At 45.8% G+C, this 16757-nt stretch overlaps 2 protein-coding genes across 10 annotated transcripts in view; one reads left to right on the top strand and one right to left on the bottom strand.

Moving 5' to 3' along the window:
- LOC106576510 (prickle-like protein 1) overlaps window positions 1-13182 on the top strand; it is a 23904-nt gene extending 10722 nt beyond the window's left edge. Inside the window, 8 exon segments of the mRNA XM_045713787.1 lie at window positions 3858-3971; window positions 5704-5841; window positions 9135-9349; window positions 9789-9976; window positions 10156-10241; window positions 10243-11104; window positions 11361-11539; window positions 11608-13182. Of these exon segments, the coding sequence (XP_045569743.1) occupies window positions 3858-3971; window positions 5704-5841; window positions 9135-9349; window positions 9789-9976; window positions 10156-10241; window positions 10243-11104; window positions 11361-11539; window positions 11608-12285 (2460 nt within the window). The 3' untranslated portion in view covers window positions 12286-13182.
- Window positions 13183-15406: 2224 nt separating this feature from the next.
- Window positions 15407-16757, bottom strand: part of LOC106596473 (periphilin-1) — a 36263-nt gene continuing 34912 nt past the window's right edge. For 4 of the 9 annotated variants that reach the window (XM_045713795.1, XM_045713794.1, XM_045713793.1 and 1 more), the window contains exon 10: window positions 15407-16257. In XM_045713795.1, the coding sequence (XP_045569751.1) occupies window positions 16054-16257 (204 nt within the window). In that variant the 3' untranslated portion in view covers window positions 15407-16053. The remainder of the gene's footprint in view (window positions 16258-16757) is intronic. The other 5 variants (XM_045713790.1, XM_045713792.1, XM_045713789.1 and 2 more) reach the window with 2 other exon arrangements.

Below are 16757 nucleotides of genomic sequence, written 5' to 3' on the forward strand. Positions count from 1 at the left end.
TCTAACAACCCCTCACAGGCATAGAATTCCTGTGCCACACACACACACACCACACACACACACACACACACACACACACACACACACACAGAACCCCCCTCAACACGCACACACTGCCTTCCACTGAGATCAGACTGAACACAGAAGTGAAGCCATCCGAGACAAATCCTCAAACAAGCTGCAGCCAGACTTCAGGCTTTAATGTTTAATGTCTGGAGTCTATAAATACAGACGTACTGACATGCCATTCGCCCCTCCTGCAGAGTGCCTGTGATCTCCTGGAAATGTCCGTCTGGAGGAGTCGGGAGAAAGTAGGATAGAGTCAACACTGATCTATATGAATTAAGACAAATAATAATCATGGTAATACAGGTCATCATGTCAATGTTTTTCAGTGTTTTCCAAAAATGACAGTTCTGTTTCAGAGTGAGTCAGTCTAGGGCTAGGTTATACATCCCATGGTTTACAGTTCTGTTTCAGAGTGAGTGAGTCTAGGGCTAGGTTATACATCCCATGGTTTACAGTTCTGTTTCAGAGTGAGTGAGTCTAGGGCTAGGCTATACATCCCATGGTTTACAGTTCTGTTTCAGAGTGAGTCAGTCTAGGGCTAGGCTATACATCCCATGGTTTACAGTTCTGTTTCAGAGTGAGTCAGTCTAGGGCTAGGCTATACATCCCATGGTTTACAGTTCTGTTTCAGAGTGAGTGAGTCTAGGGCTAGGCTATACATCCCATGGTTTACAGTTCTGTTTCAGAGTGAGTGAGTCTAGGGCTAGGCTATACATCCCATGGTTTACAGTTCTGTTTCAGAGTGAGTGAGTCTAGGGCTAGGCTATACATCCCATGGTTTACAGTTCTGTTTCAGAGTGAGTGAGTCTAGGGCTAGGCTATACACCCCATGGTTTACAGTTCTGTTTCAGAGTGAGTCAGTCTAGGGCTAGGCTATACATCCCATGGTTTAGAGTTCTGTTTCAGAGTGAGTCAGTCTAGGGCTAGGCTATACATCCCATGGTTTACAGTTCTGTTTCAGAGTGAGTGAGTCTAGGGCTAGGCTATACATCCCATGGTTTACAGTTCTGTTTCAGAGTGAGTGAGTCTAGGGCTAGGCTATACATCCCATGGTTTACAGTTCTGTTTCAGAGTGAGTGAGTCTAGGGCTAGGCTATACATCCCATGGTTTACAGTTCTGTTTCAGAGTGAGTGAGTCTAGGGCTAGGTTATACATCCCATGGTTTACAGTTCTGTTTCAGAGTGAGTCAGTCTAGGGCTAGGCTATACACCCCATGGTTTACAGTTCTGTTTCAGAGTGAGTGAGTCTAGGGCTAGGCTATACATCCCATGGTTTACAGTTCTGTTTCAGAGTGAGTGAGTCTAGGGCTAGGCTATACATCCCATGGTTTACAGTTCTGTTTCAGAGTGAGTCAGTCTAGGGCTAGGCTATACATCCCATGGTTTACAGTTCTGTTTCAGAGTGAGTCAGTCTAGGGCTAGGTTATACATCCCATGGTTTACAGTTCTGTTTCAGAGTGAGTCAGTCTAGGGCTAGGCTATACATCCCATGGTTTACAGTTCTGTTTCAGAGTGAGTGAGTCTAGGGCTAGGCTATACATCCCATGGTTTAGAGTTCTGTTTCAGAGTGAGTCAGTCTAGGGCTAGGCTATACATCCCATGGTTTACAGTTCTGTTTCAGAGTGAGTGAGTCTAGGGCTAGGCTATACATCCCATGGTTTACAGTTCTGTTTCAGAGTGAGTCAGTCTAGGGCTAGGCTATACATCCCATGGTTTACAGTTCTGTTTCAGAGTGAGTGAGTCTAGGGCTAGGCTATACATCCCATGGTTTACAGTTCTGTTTCAGAGTGAGTGAGTCTAGGGCTAGGCTATACATCCCATGGTTTACAGTTCTGTTTCAGAGTGAGTCAGTCTAGGGCTAGGCTATACATCCCATGGTTTACAGTTCTGTTTCAGAGTGAGTGAGTCTAGGGCTAGGCTATACATCCCATGGTTTACAGTTCTGTTTCAGAGTGAGTCAGTCTAGGGCTAGGCTATACATCCCATGGTTTACAGTTCTGTTTCAGAGTGAGTGAGTCTAGGGCTAGGCTATACATCCCATGGTTTACAGTTCTGTTTCAGAGTGAGTGAGTCTAGGGCTAGGCTATACATCCCATGGTTTACAGTTCTGTTTCAGAGTGAGTGAGTCTAGGGCTAGGCTATACATCCCATGGTTTACAGTTCTGTTTCAGAGTGAGTCAGTCTAGGGCTAGGCTATACATCCCATGGTTTACAGTTCTGTTTCAGAGTGAGTGAGTCTAGGGCTAGGCTATACATCCCATGGTTTACAGTTCTGTTTCAGAGTGAGTGAGTCTAGGGCTAGGCTATACATCCCATGGTTTACAGTTCTGTTTCAGAGTGAGTGAGTCTAGGGCTAGGCTATACATCCCATGGTTTACAGTTCTGTTTCAGAGTGAGTGAGTCTAGGGCTAGGCTATACATCCCATGGTTTAGGGGTTCATAGTTCTATTTTTGGGTACTACCGTCATATTACCCCATGTTTTTGCTGGAATGTTGTTGAAATATATTTGTCTCAGTTGCTTCCTTCTATTTTCTCTGACTGTTAAAACCAGTCTACTATTAAGTCCCAATGTGGCATAAACTATACACTCTTACAAAAAAAGGTTCCAAAACGGTTCTAGAGCTGTCCCCATAGGAGAACCCTTTTTGGTTCCAGGTAGGTTCCATCCTTTGAAGAACCTTTTTCAGTTCCCGGTATAACCTTTTTGAGTTCCATGTAGAAGAGGGTTCTACATGGAACTCAAAAGGGTTCTACCTGGAACCAAAAAGAGTTCTTCAAAGGATCATCCTACGGGGACAGCCGAAGAAACCAAGGTGCTGTCTAGAACCTAAAAGGGTTCTAAGAGTGTACAAGCTATTATAAATATATGTTCACATCCTGTTTCAGTTAGTGCACTAACATGCAAACTCAGCAGATCGTTACTGTGGCCTGTTAGCCTGTGGGGCTAGAGTGGTTGAGAGTGTTTTATGCCTCCTTCCTAGTGATACTGACTGTGTGGCCGTAGCATCATTAAGACTGGCTGCTTTCTTTACAGTTCAGCTCTGACTGCAAACAGGTCTGGCCTCTGACTCCAGGCTATGTGGCACTTTCCCAAAGCCTCTCTCTCTTTCCCAAAAGCTCTTCTCTCTCTCTCTCTCTCTCTCTCTCTCTCTCTCTTCTATCTCTCCCCACCCTCTCATTAACCATGAGCACACATGGAAGTAATGAAGGTCTGAAATCAACAGGAGGCCTCCCAAGCCAAATACCTTGTTTTTGTAACCTTACTCCCCCCACCCAGTCCCCCTTGTTTCCCAGCCCTTCACTCTCTACACCTCTAGAATGTGTGGAGGCCTCATAGATAGTCATGAACTCATGGTGGAGAGATGGAAACATTAATCAAGAACATGTAGTTGGTTGGTGGGATAACTATTGTAAAAATGGTCAATCAGTCAACAGAAGCACCAGTCTTGTATGAACTGTGACCTGAGTGATTTTCCACTGACTGACTGTGACTGACTGACTGACCCTGGCCATTGTTGGCATATCATGGTGGATCTGTCCCGAACAAAGCTCTTTAAGCAGCTGGGATTGTGCTCTTGTCATGGAGCCCAGTGGGGTATTTATGATGCAGGGCAGTACAGATCCTGGAGGTATGCCTGGCCTTTTTAGGGTGAGCATCACCCTCCAACTGAACTACTAAACCATTAAGACCAACCAGGAACCTGTGTGATTGAAGGTGGATTTGCAGAATGACAGAACTAAGACTGTTTTAACCATTCCTCCCATCCCTCTGTCCCTGCGTTCCCAGGTACAGCAGTATTTCTCCTGTCTTCCAGAGGACAAGGTCCCCTACGTCAACAGTCCTGGAGAGAAACACAGGATCAGACAGCTGCTCTACCAGCTGCCGCCTCATGACAATGAGGTAAGAACTGAACCCAGGACAGAGAGAAATGGGTCTGCTCTCCAGCTGTCCTCATGACAATGAGGTAAGAACTGAACCCAGGACAGAGAGTTAATCTACTGGGTCTGCTCTACCAGCTGTCCCCTCATGACAATGAGGTAAGAACTGAACCCAGGACAGAGAGTTAATCTACTGGGTCTGCTCTACCAGCTGTCCCCTCATGACAATGAGGTAAGAACTGAACCCAGGACAGAGAGTTAATCTACTGGGTCTGCTCTACCAGCTGCCCCCTCATGACAATGAGGTAAGAACTGAACCCAGGACAGAGAGTTAATCTACTGGGTCTGTATTCAAATAGTCATGGTTAACCCAGAACTCAGCTGCTCGATTAGGTTCTGGGTCCATACGTGTTAAGAGAAGGAATTAAGAGATGCTAGAACGAGGAACGGAACCGGAACGAGGAGCTTGACCCTCTCTCTGTGCAAGTTACGGGCTGAATGTCCCCTCCCCTTCCAAATTCGAAAGATGCTAACACCTGGAAAATGGTGATTTGTGTGAATCACCTGCGAAACACCTACTGCTGCTGGTTATCCCACAGATCACATTCCAATTCCAACAGATGCTACGGTACCACTTCAATTTACATACATCTGTCCATGAGAGATTAGTATTCACAAACCTGATCCTAGACACTCTTTGTGAATACAGGCCCTGGTCCCAGATCTGAATGTGCTTCACCCAGACAGTGATAGTCAGCGGAGATGACTTTAACCACACAGATCTGGGATCAGGCCAGGTTAATGCTGACTAAAGAATGTCACCTCGTCACAGTGGAGGTATTCTAGTAAAGACAAACCACTCACATCGCCCACTACAATCGCCATAGTAACATATGGTGCATTACTGCATTTAAACACAACCGGATCCTTGTTCTGTCTTTCTAGATTGTAAACCAGCACTCCTTGGACCACATTGTAACCCACCCCTTTAGTCAGCACAGTTTACACTGGGAGATCTGCCCAGGGGCTATGTGGGGCTATCACAGAGGGCTCTGCTCCAGTCCTGTAGGTGGGCAGGAGTTTGTTCCATGGAACAATAAAGCGTCTGACTGAGTGACTTTATGATGTTTGCTGCCAGGCTCAGAGCAGAGCGGCATTCTGCATCAGGGGAGAAGGGGAGATTCCAGGCATAGCTGTGGTTTACAAGGCCTCCTTAAAGTAGGGCACACACACAGCCACACGGGCGCGGGAGACGAACACACAACACACACACACACACACACACACACACACACAACACACAAACACACACACACACACACACACACACACACACACACACACACACACACACACACACACACGGAGAACGTTTAGAGAGCGACGCTCCGAGGGATCTCGTTGTGTAACAGCGTTGTTTGCTGTTGTTAGGGAACCACAAGGCCCATTGTTGGTTGTTAGTCTTCCGCTCGTTTTTATTTATCTGTGTGGTAATTGTCTGCTCTAAACATCAGGCTTGATGTGTGTACATTCATGCCATCCTTGGGGTGAGCCTCGAGGGGAACAACATGTGTTCTTCCATAACATAACCATAAAATACATCTGTGGTGGAAGCAGTGAGGGTTTTCAATGTGAAGGTTTTATCTGTTGGGTAAAAACTGATTTGGTGTTTTTCTCTCTCTCTCTCTCTCTCTCTCTCTCTCTCTCTCTCTCTCTCTCTCTCTTTCCTCCCTCCCTTTCCTCCCCCCTGCCAGGTGCGGTATTGCCACTCTCTCAGTGAGGAGGAGAAGAGGGAGCTCCACATGTTCAGTGTCCAGAGAAAGAGAGAGGCTCTGGGGAGAGGAACCCCCAGGATGCTCCCTCGAGCCCTGCAACACACCCTCTGTGAACATGTACGTTCACATAAAAAAAAAAACACACACACACACGTTCGCACACATGCGCACCCACCCACACTGCGAGAACAAACTGTATTGCTATCTTATAAAACATTTCGATACAAGTCTGGGGAGCGAGTAAGAAAATCTCTCCCAAATTACGTTAAAACCAGTAAATATGTCTCTCCCTTCCTCATTACATGTCAATCCCATAAAGAGCTGCTTCTCCCTCCTGAAGCTCTTCCTGCTAGGCAGAGCAGCAATCCCATAAAGAGCTGCTTCTCCCTCCTGAAGCTCTTCCTGCTAGGCAGAGCAGCAATCCCATAAAGAGCTGCTTCTCCCTCCTGAAGCTCTTCCTGCTAGGCAGAGCAGCAATCCCATAAAGAGCTGCTTCTCCCTCCTGAAGCTCTTCCTGCTAGGCAGAGCAGCAATCCTATAAAGAGCTGCTTCTCCCTCCTGAAGCTCTTCCTGCTAGGCAGAGCAGCAATCCTATAAAGAGCTGCTTCTCCCTCCTGAAGCTCTCCCTGCTAGGCAGAGCAGGAAACGACAACAAGCTAACGACACTGGGCAATACGCTAGTTGTTTATTTAAAGACTTACCGACCCCCTTTGGCCTCGCTCTGTTCTATTCTAAATGTGCGTCCCAAATGGCATCCTATTCACTACATAGTGTACTACTTTTGACCAGGGCCCAGAGGGAAGTAGTGCACAATGTAGGGAATAGGGTGCCATTTGGGACGTAAGCCTAAAGCGCCAGTGATAATGTGAGGATTTAATCAAGGGCAGAGTCTGTCTCATTAACAACTAACCCACTCAGAGGGAGCAGAGAGGAGGAAGTGTGGACATTAGGAGCTCATGCTCAACCCGAGCGTGGAAGTTATTCCAGCAAAATCAATGGGCCCAATTTCCTGCAGTCAAAAATAAATGTTAACAGGGTGTTGCGTTCATTTCAACTGTACCACTGGTCAGTAGGCACCCATTAACCCAGTGCTCTACAGACTACAATAAATCGCTCTCTTCTCTCTCTCTCTTTCTCTTTCTCTCTCTCTCTCTTTCTCTCTCTCTCTCTCTCTCTCAATTCAATTCAAAGGGCTTTTTTGGCATGGGAAACACATGTTTATATTGCCAAAGCTTGTGAATAGAATTGATTACAGTTTGGCTTGTTGAAAGCCTTTAAATCCTGTTTAAAAAGACTTAGTGCTGTACAATAGATTTTGTTCCAGCTTGTGAAATGTAATAGTCATAGTTTGGCATGTTAAAGGGCCTTAAAAATGGATTTAAAAGGCACATACCACAAGTCCTTTCTGATCACTGTGGACTAGTGACCACATCCTATTAGACTAGCGACCACATCCTATTAGACTAGTGACCACATCCTATTAGACTAGTGACCACATCCTATTAGACTAGTGACCACATCCTATTAGACTAGTGACCACATCCTATTAGACTAGTGACCACATCCTATTAGACTAGTGACCACATCCTATTAGACTAGTGACCACATCCTATTAGACTAGTGACCACATCCTATTAGACTAGTGACCACATTCTATGAGACTAGTGACCACATCCTATTAGACTAGTGACCACATCCTATTAGACTAGTGACCACATCCTATTAGACTAGTGACCACATTCTATTAGACTAGTGACCGCATCCTATTAGACTAGTGACCGCATCCTATTAGACTAGTGACCACATCCTATGAGACTAGTGACCACATCCTATTAGACTAGTGACCACATCCTATGAGACTAGTGACCACATCCTATTAGACTAGTGACCACATCCTATGAGACTAGTGACCACATCCTATTAGACTAGCGATCACATCCTATTAGACTAGTGACCACATCCTATTAGACTAGTGACCACATCCTATTAGACTAGTGACCACATCCTATTAGACTAGTGACCACATCCTATGAGACTAGTGACCACATCCTATGAGACTAGTGACCACATCCTATGAGACTAGTGACCACATCCTATTAGACTAGTGACCACATCCTATGAGACTAGTGACCACATCCTATTAGACTAGTGACCACATCCTATGAGACTAGTGACCACATCCTATTAGACTAGTGACCGCATCCTATTAGACTAGTGACCGCATCCTATTAGACTAGTGACCGCATCCTATTAGACTAGTGACAACATCCTATTAGACTAGTGACCACATCCTATTAGACTAGTGACAACATCCTATTAGACTAGTGACCACATCCTATTAGACTAGTGACCACATCCTATTAGACTAGTGACCACATCCTATTAGACTAGTGACCACATCCTATTAGACTAGTGACCACATCCTATGAGACTAGTGACCACATCCTATGAGACTAGTGACTGGCATGTTGTAAAGGCATGGCTGGTTTGAGTGACTGAATACTGGCATGTTGTTATACCACCCGTACAGACAGAGAGACAGAGAGAGAGACATAGACAGAGAGAGAGATAGAAAGAGAGAGAGAGACATAGACATAGACAGAGAGAGACATAGACAGAGCGAGAGATAGAAATAGAGAGAGAGAGAGAGAGAGAGAGAGAGAGGCACAAAGTGGCGTGGCTTTGCCTATAGCTGTAGTTTTGATTGCCGTACCTTCAGGGGACACACGACACCCCGGTTTCCAAGGCCGATGGTGGCTTGGTAATAATGGACAACAGCTGTGAGTGGTGTCCTGTGGCCCTAGTGCTCAGACCTGGGTTCAAATAGTATTTGAGATAATTTCAAATACTTTAGCCTGGCTTGATTGAGCTAGCCTAGCGCAATGGGACCACTGCCCATCTGTCACTCTAGGCTGGTTAAAGCAAGCAATTAAAGTATTTGAAAGACTTGTAATAGTATTTGAACCCAGGTCTGGCAGTGGTTATTTAAAGACTGATGACTGTATGTTCAGACATGCTCTGGTGAGCTGGAGGGATGAGGCTATAGTATAGTGTTTGGTTTTACTTAAACATGTACAGAACAAAACAACACAGACACAAGGACACAAACACCATAACAATTTGCTCATTCCTTGGTGTTTTATGTGGACTGAAACATCGCTTGACATGACTCAGGGATCCGTTCTGTTTTGCTGGTAACTTAATTAAGCAATACATTAAGCAACGCGCTTGTTGATATCTTTTGCACGTCACATGGTCCCAGATCAGTTTGTGCTGTCTTGCCAACTCTTAGGATCGTTGTCACATGACTGGCACAGACAGATCTGGGAACAGGCTATGTATACCCTGCTTCTTCAACGATACCCCATCCTTCTCCATATGAACATGATGTGATGTTGTTTCATCCCCAGTGTGGTGAGGGCATCAGTGGAGGAGAGATGGCAATCTTTGCATCGCGGGCGGGTCCGGGGCCGTGCTGGCATCCAGCATGCTTTGCGTGCGCCACGTGTCAGGAGCTGCTGGTAGACCTTATCTACTTCCACCAGGACGGAAAGATCCACTGTGGACGACACCACGCTGAGCTGCTGAAACCACGATGCTCAGCCTGCGATGAGGTGAGATCACTGTGTGTGTGTGATCAATAACCTGTGATGAGGTGAGATCACTGTGTGTGTGTGTGATCAATAACCTGTGATGAGGTGAGATCACTGTGTGTGTGTGTGTGTGTGTGTGTGTGTGAGATCAATAACCTGTGATGAGGTGAGATCACGTGTGTGTGTGTGTGTGTGATCAATAACCTGTGATGAGGTTAACTCATTGCAGACATGAAACATTGAAGTGTTGGCTTGAAACAATGGCAGACTTTTTTTCAACATACAGTACAGTAGTTAGGCTTTAGTCAGTCTGCTCATTAAACACTGGAGATAGACAGTAGCCTACTGAAGCGATGTGACCAATAAGCTTACTGCACAATTAGGAACTGAAGTTGAGTTCATCTTGTGTTTGTCTGTTTCCTAATTATTCTATAAGTAGCAGAGTATTTAAACATGTTTATCCCCCCTCAGATAATTTTTTTCTGATGAGTGCACGGAGGCCGAGGGGCGTCACTGGCACATGAAGCACTTTGCCTGTTTCGAGTGTGAGACGGTGCTCGGCGGTCAGCGATACATCATGAAAGATGGCCGCCCCTACTGCTGCGGCTGCTTCGAGTCTCTGTACGCGGAGTACTGTGAAGCCTGCGGGGAGAATATAGGTGAGTCAATATCTCTGGTTCATATGTGGTCAATCTATGCCTGATTACTGGAATAAATAAAGAGTTGTTGACATAATGTGTAGCCTGTTGCTGAAGCCTTTTAGAGATGTCGCTCTACATTCACCACCTCTCCCTCTCTTCCCTCCATTCATCTCTCCCTCCCTTCTTGCCTCCACCAGGAGTGGACCACGCCCAGATGACCTACGAGGGTGTCCACTGGCACGCTACAGACACGTGTTTCTGCTGTGCCCAGTGTAAGAGCTCCCCTGCTGGGCTGTCCCTTCCTGCCCAAGCAGGGCCGTATCTACTGCTCCAAGGCCTGCAGCCTGGGAGAGGACGTCTACGCCTCAGACTCCTCCGACTCGGTCTTCCAGTCCGCCGGCTCTCGTGAATCCCGCCAGAGCCACATGGGTAAGAGTAGCCAGCCGGTGGCTGAACAGTGGAGGCAGTCCCAACTCTTCAACCCGGTTGCAGTGGCTGACTATAACAAGACTCCTAGTCTATATGGAGATAGAGAGGACAGAGATATGGATATTGTGGGGCAAAAGCTGTCCCACATGGGCATCACTGAGGAGCACACCTGGAGGGACCGAGAGGACGCTCCGGAGGATCCAGAGGAGTGGGCCGAACACGAGGACTACATGACACAGCTCCTGCTGAAGTTCGGGGACCGCGCCGGGGTGTTCCAGACGCAGCCTTCAGAGGAACCCAGTACCAGTAGGTCAGCCGAACCCTGGCTGAAGCCTGAGACTAAACCCGCCTCCACCTCCACCAGTCCCACGAACCAGAGCCACAGTCACCTGCCTGAGATGTACTGGGCCCAGTCCCAGGATGGGCTGGTCAGTAAGAAGCACCTGCCTGAGATGTACTGGGCACAGTCCCAAGACGGGCTTGGGGACTCGGCTTACGGAAGCCACCCAGGCCCTGCTAGTGCCAGAAAGATCCATGATCTGGATCTGGACCAGGGGCTGATGGACCAGAGGGTTAGCGCTGGGGGAGCAGGGTTATGGATGCTGGACCCCAGGCAGTGGTGTGAAGACTCTCTGGAGTGTATCACAGACGAGCTGAGGAAGACTGAGCACAGTGTCGGAGACTCCATGGACTCTCTAGCCCTCTCTAACATCACTGGTAAGAGTTAATATCACATGCGCTTCTTTGTTTACTGTAAAACAGTGTTTGGTGAACTTCTGGTGAAAGTAGTCTGGTAAAGGTCGTCGGCGATCAGTTCTTAATTCCAGTGTAATAATGGAGATGTAAATGGAACAGGAAAAGATAGTATAAAAAGCCATGAAACAAAATAGCTACAGTAATTAGATACAGTAAAGAACTCTTGTTTTCCTGCTTCTTTCTCGAGTAACAACTTTATATTGTCCTGTCCTCCCAGGTGCGTCAGCGGATGGAGACAGTAAGGAGGGTCAGATCCTCTACTCCCTCCACAACCTGCTGGACCCAGAAGATTGTGAGAAGATGAGCATCATGGGCACCCTCAACTCCTCCATGCTCCACCGCAGCGCCAACTCTCTCGATCACCAGGAGGGGGCAGCAGACCAGGAAGAAGAGGAGGTGTTGAGGGGGTGCAGAGGGTACAGGGGCCGGTGTCTTTGCCCCTCCCACCCCTCCCTCCTAAACAGGAGGTGCCACCACCTCACCTTCAGCTGCCAGTGTTGAGGAGGAGCAGGTCCCAGTCCACACGGCCACCTGGCCAGCAGATGGTCAAGTTCTCTGAGGACACGGTGGATAACGGGTCTTACCAGAACCTGGCGGTGCGTCAGCCTCCTCAGAGTGAGAGGACGCGTCGGAGGGTGTACCACCACGAGGACCCCGAAAGGCCACGCCGGCACCACCACAGCCGCCACCACAACCGCAGAGCCCGCTCGGACAACGCTCTTAACCTGCTGCCTAAGGAACGGGTGCAGAGGCCCTACGAGGGACATGGTCTGAGTTCCCTTCAGGAACACCACGCGGCCCTCTTCAACCAACCTGGCCCTGGTGCTCACAGGCCGCCACCCTATCCCCACACCACTTCGGACTACTCCCTCCAGGCTCGGGGCGACCGGGATCGTGACCGCTTCTTAGGCGGCCTATACGCTGACGAGGAAGACTGGTGCTCCACCTGCTCCTCTTCTTCCTCAGACTCTGAGGAGGAAGGTTACTTCCTGGGGCAGCTCATTCCCCAGCCCAGGGTTACTAGCAGGTATCAATACTACACTGAGGACTTCCCAACACGCGTTACGGCCATGTCGCCCAACGACTCACGGACTAAATCCAGAAAGAAGGGTCACAGAGGCAAGAACTGCATCATTTCATAATCTAGATGTACATTCTCTGTTTTACTTCCAGCAGTAATCATTTGTGGACAGGTGAGACCAGTTCTTTGTAGTTTGACTTGCTGGACAAAACATTGTCCATATTATTGGACTTCTTATTATGGGTCATGTCTAACACTCAAACCATGCCAGGAGACCTAAAAAAAGACATTTTCTTTTCCTTTTATAAAATTCACCAAAAAACACATTTGTTTTTTTTTACAACATTGTATGATGAACCATTGGAAGTATTCCAGCAATACCATTGTGTGCATTAAATGGCAATTAATGCACTATTGTTATTGCTGACAGGGAGAGGAATAGTTAGTAAAGTAGACTTCTAGAGACAAACCAACATAATTATTTAATAGTACAAAATATGAATGTATATATATTAAGTTAAAATGTTAATACTGGTATTTTTATATCCCCAAGTTTTAACTGAGATTTTTCTGGTTTTGATGTAAACAAAGTTGGCGTAGGGAGGCAGGACAAGCTGTTGTCGTAGTAACAAGCAGAGCTATTTTGCACGCATCACTTGTCAATCAATCAAGGCTTTACAAAAACAAACCAACTGTTGCCAGGATACAAACCATGTGCTTACTCAAATCAAAGTGCCATAATATCTGGTTTCTGGTAGGCTAACAATTAACATGAAGTTGCTCTTAAACCTCTCAACATCAATGTAAAGTGATACCCTGAGTCTTTCCTGTATTCCAATGTTTATTCTCTAACACGCTTGTCCCTCAGGGTGTAAAATACAATGTAAAAGCAACCTGTGGAGATTCATTTACATTAGAGGTCTTCTCCATACATGCCCTTTATACAGCGCAGGTCATTATACCATGAATACTTAACTGTTGTGATGTAAAGAAGCTTTAAATAAATATTCTTACCCAATGTTTCAGAAAATGTTTGTTTCTCGTATATACTAGAATAATTGATTTGATAGCATTTTTGGACAAAGTAAATATTAAAATATACAATGCAAATAACTTGGTGTTCAAGCAGTGCACCTAAACCAAACACTGACCCACAAAGTACCATCGGAGGCACCAAACCTGATATGTGAATGGTAGATACTACATTGTCTACAAACCATTTACATAATAAAAACATCTTTATTATTGTTATACTCAAAAATCATTTAAATCACAAATCAAAGACGAGTCAGTTCCACATACAGAAAGTTGAGTTGAGCATCTGACGTTTAGAAAGTGTTCTTTCTTCTCCCTCTACCCCCCAGAGAAAATTAGCACTGGTGGTGAATACAATAATCTGTCAAAAAACACAAAATGTAAATCACACATAGCAGGCCAGTGCCATACTGGCTGAAGTAGGTCATAGTCAGATTAACACATTTTCCATACAAAAGAAAAGAGAGAACGTGTATATTCTCAGACCATACAAGACTTTACACAAGTAGCACAATCCTACTCCCAGGCAGTAGCACCAAAAGTCTTGCTTCAGCTGCTGCAATCTCAAATCAAATGTACCTAGCAGGAAGAGTTCATAAAACAAGACTTTGCTTTTTAACTGGATCCTTACAGTACCAGTCAAAAGTTTGGACACACCTACTCATCCCAGGGATTTTCTTTATTTTTGCTATTTTCTACATTGTAGAATAATAGCGAAGACATCAAAACTATGAAATAACACATGAAATCATGTATTAAAATCAATATATATATTTTATATTTGCGATTCTTCAAAGTAGCCACCCTTTGCCTTGATGACAGCTTTGCACACTCTTGGCATTCTCTCAACCAGCTTCATGAGGTAGTCACCTGGACTGCATTTCAATTAACAGATGTGCCTTTGTTAAAAGTACATTTGTGTAATTTCTTTCCTTAATGCGTTTGAGCCAATCATTTGTGTTGTGACAAGGTAGGGGTGGTATACAGAAGATACATTTACATTTTAGTCATTTAGCAGACGCTCTTATCCAGAGCGACTTACAGTAGTGAATGCATACATTTCATTTCATGCATTTAAAAAAATATAAATTGTACTGGCCCCCGTGGGAATCGAACCCACAACCCTGGCGTTGCACACACCATGCTGGCGTTGCAAACACCATGCTCTACCAACTGAGCCACAGGGAAGCCTGTGCATGTGACAAGATAGACCTATTTGGTAAAATACCAAGTACATACTATGCCGAGAACAGCTCAAATAAGCAAAGAGAAACGACAGTCAGTCAATCCGGAAAACGTCAAGAACTTTTAAAGTTTGTTCAAGTGCAGTCGCAAAAACCATCAAGCACTATGATGAAACTGGCTCTAATTAGGACCACCACAGGACAGGAAGACCCAGAGGTACCTCTGCTGCAGAGGATAAGTTCATTAGAGTTACCAGCCTAAGAAATTGCAGCCCAAATAAATGCTGCACAGTGTTCAAGTAACAGACACATCTCAACATCAACTGTTCAGAGCAGACTGCATGAAAGCAGGCCTTTATGGTCGAATTGCTGCAAAGAAACCACTACTAAAGGACACCAATAAGAAGAAGAGACTTGCTTGTGCCAAGAAACACGAGCAATGGACATGAGACCGGTGGAAATCCTTCCTTTGGTCTGATGAGTCCATTTTTGCTTTTTGGTTCCAACCGCGGTGTCTTTGAGATGCAAAATAGGTGAACGGATGATCTCCGCATGTGTGGTTCCCACCGTGAAGCATGGAGGAGGTGGTGTGGGGGTGCTTTGCTGGTGACACGGTCTGTGATTTAAAAAAAAAATTATAGGCACACTTAACCAGCATGGCTACCACAGCATTCTGAAGCGATACGCCATGCCATCTGGTTTGCGCTTAGTGGGACTATCATTTGTTTTTCAACAGGACAATGACCCAACACACCTCCAGGCTGTGTAAGGGCTATTTGACCAAGAAGGAGAGTGATGGAGTGCTGCATCAGATGACCTGACCTCCACAATCACCCGACCCTCAATCCAATTGAGATGGTTTGGGATGAGTACGACCGCAGAGTGAAGGAAAAGCAGCCAACAAGTGATCAGCATATGTGGGAACTCCTTCAAGACTGTTGGAAAAGCATTCCAGGTGAAGAGAATGCCAAGAGTGTGCAAAGATGTCATCAAGGCAAAGGGTGGTTACTTTGAAGTATCTCAAATATAAAATATATTTGTATTTGTTTAACACTTTTTTGGTTGCTACATGATTTGTTATTTCATAGTTTTGATGTCTTCACTATTATTCTACAATGCAGAAAATAGTAAAAATAAAGAAAAACCCTTGACTGGTACTGTACTTGCAGAGCATTGTTTGTGGTACCAGTGGATAATGACCTATAACACACATCATCATTAGATTACCAGTTCAGTAAAAAACACTGATGACCGTTCCCTATGGTTACACTGGTTAACAACAGTTTTAAAATCACTAAATCCCAGATGAACTATTAGCCTAAATTGACATACCAGTTCTACTAGTTAAGGACATTGTAGAACCAATACCCTCATCGGGTGGTGAGGAAGTAGCTGAACAGGACTTTGAACACTGTTTTTGACAACATTGACTAATTACTGCTGGACATTATCAGTACATATGGGTTACCTGGGTGTGGTGCATGTCTGGCCTGAAACCCAGAAAGATGGGAAAACATGGGGCCAATACCGCTCAAGATATCCATAGTCTTAACACATGGCAGACCCCTGGGAGTCCTGCCCTCACTGTATGCCCAAACTGGAGGCCCAACAAAAAGACTGGACCTGATTGGCTCCCTTACAGTAAGATGGGACGCGATTGGCTGTCTGTCTCAGATGGAGGGTTCCGGTTGCTGTACGACCTCAATCACCTGATCCAGATCGGAGATGAAGTGCTTGAGGTCGTCAAGGCAACGCTCCCTGATCTCTCCCAGGTTCTCTCGGAGTGGAATCTGCAGCTGCTTCTCCAGACTGGCGTCCTTAGCAACCAGCATCTTCACTACCATGCCAAACGTCTCACAGTCCTGCCGGTACACCTGGAAAACACCACATCATCAGAAACAGGAGCCAATAACACTTCATTTTGGTCAATTAGCAGATGCTCTTATCCACAAGGAATTTCAGTCAGAGCAATCTAATACAACATGATCAACAAGTAATGAACATCAACTACAGAACTAGAACAAATGAACAGTACTAGCTCTTCAGAGACTAGGAACATCAGCACCCTCCTTGGAATATGAGGGTCTGGTTTTAGAAACTATTTCCTGATGAGCCCAGAGCAAGCTCACGTCTACATGCTCGTTCAATAGCCCTGCTAAAGGAGAAGAGAACACTCTGGTGTGAACAACACACACTTCATTGTGTTAACACATAGACCCAGTTCTCCTGTCAGCACACAAGCCTTCTTATTGGCTAGCCTGGCCCCAGAGCCAATAAACACCCAGTAAAGTAGAGGAGTTGAGGCTCTAGGGCTTGTAACAGGTGTGAGGGGAACAATGAGAGGAGAGGTGTTAAAACCTTGATGAGAGCTGCT

This window comes from Salmo salar, unplaced genomic scaffold (genome assembly GCF_905237065.1).
Source record: "Salmo salar unplaced genomic scaffold, Ssal_v3.1, whole genome shotgun sequence".
NCBI lineage: Eukaryota > Metazoa > Chordata > Actinopteri > Salmoniformes > Salmonidae > Salmo > Salmo salar.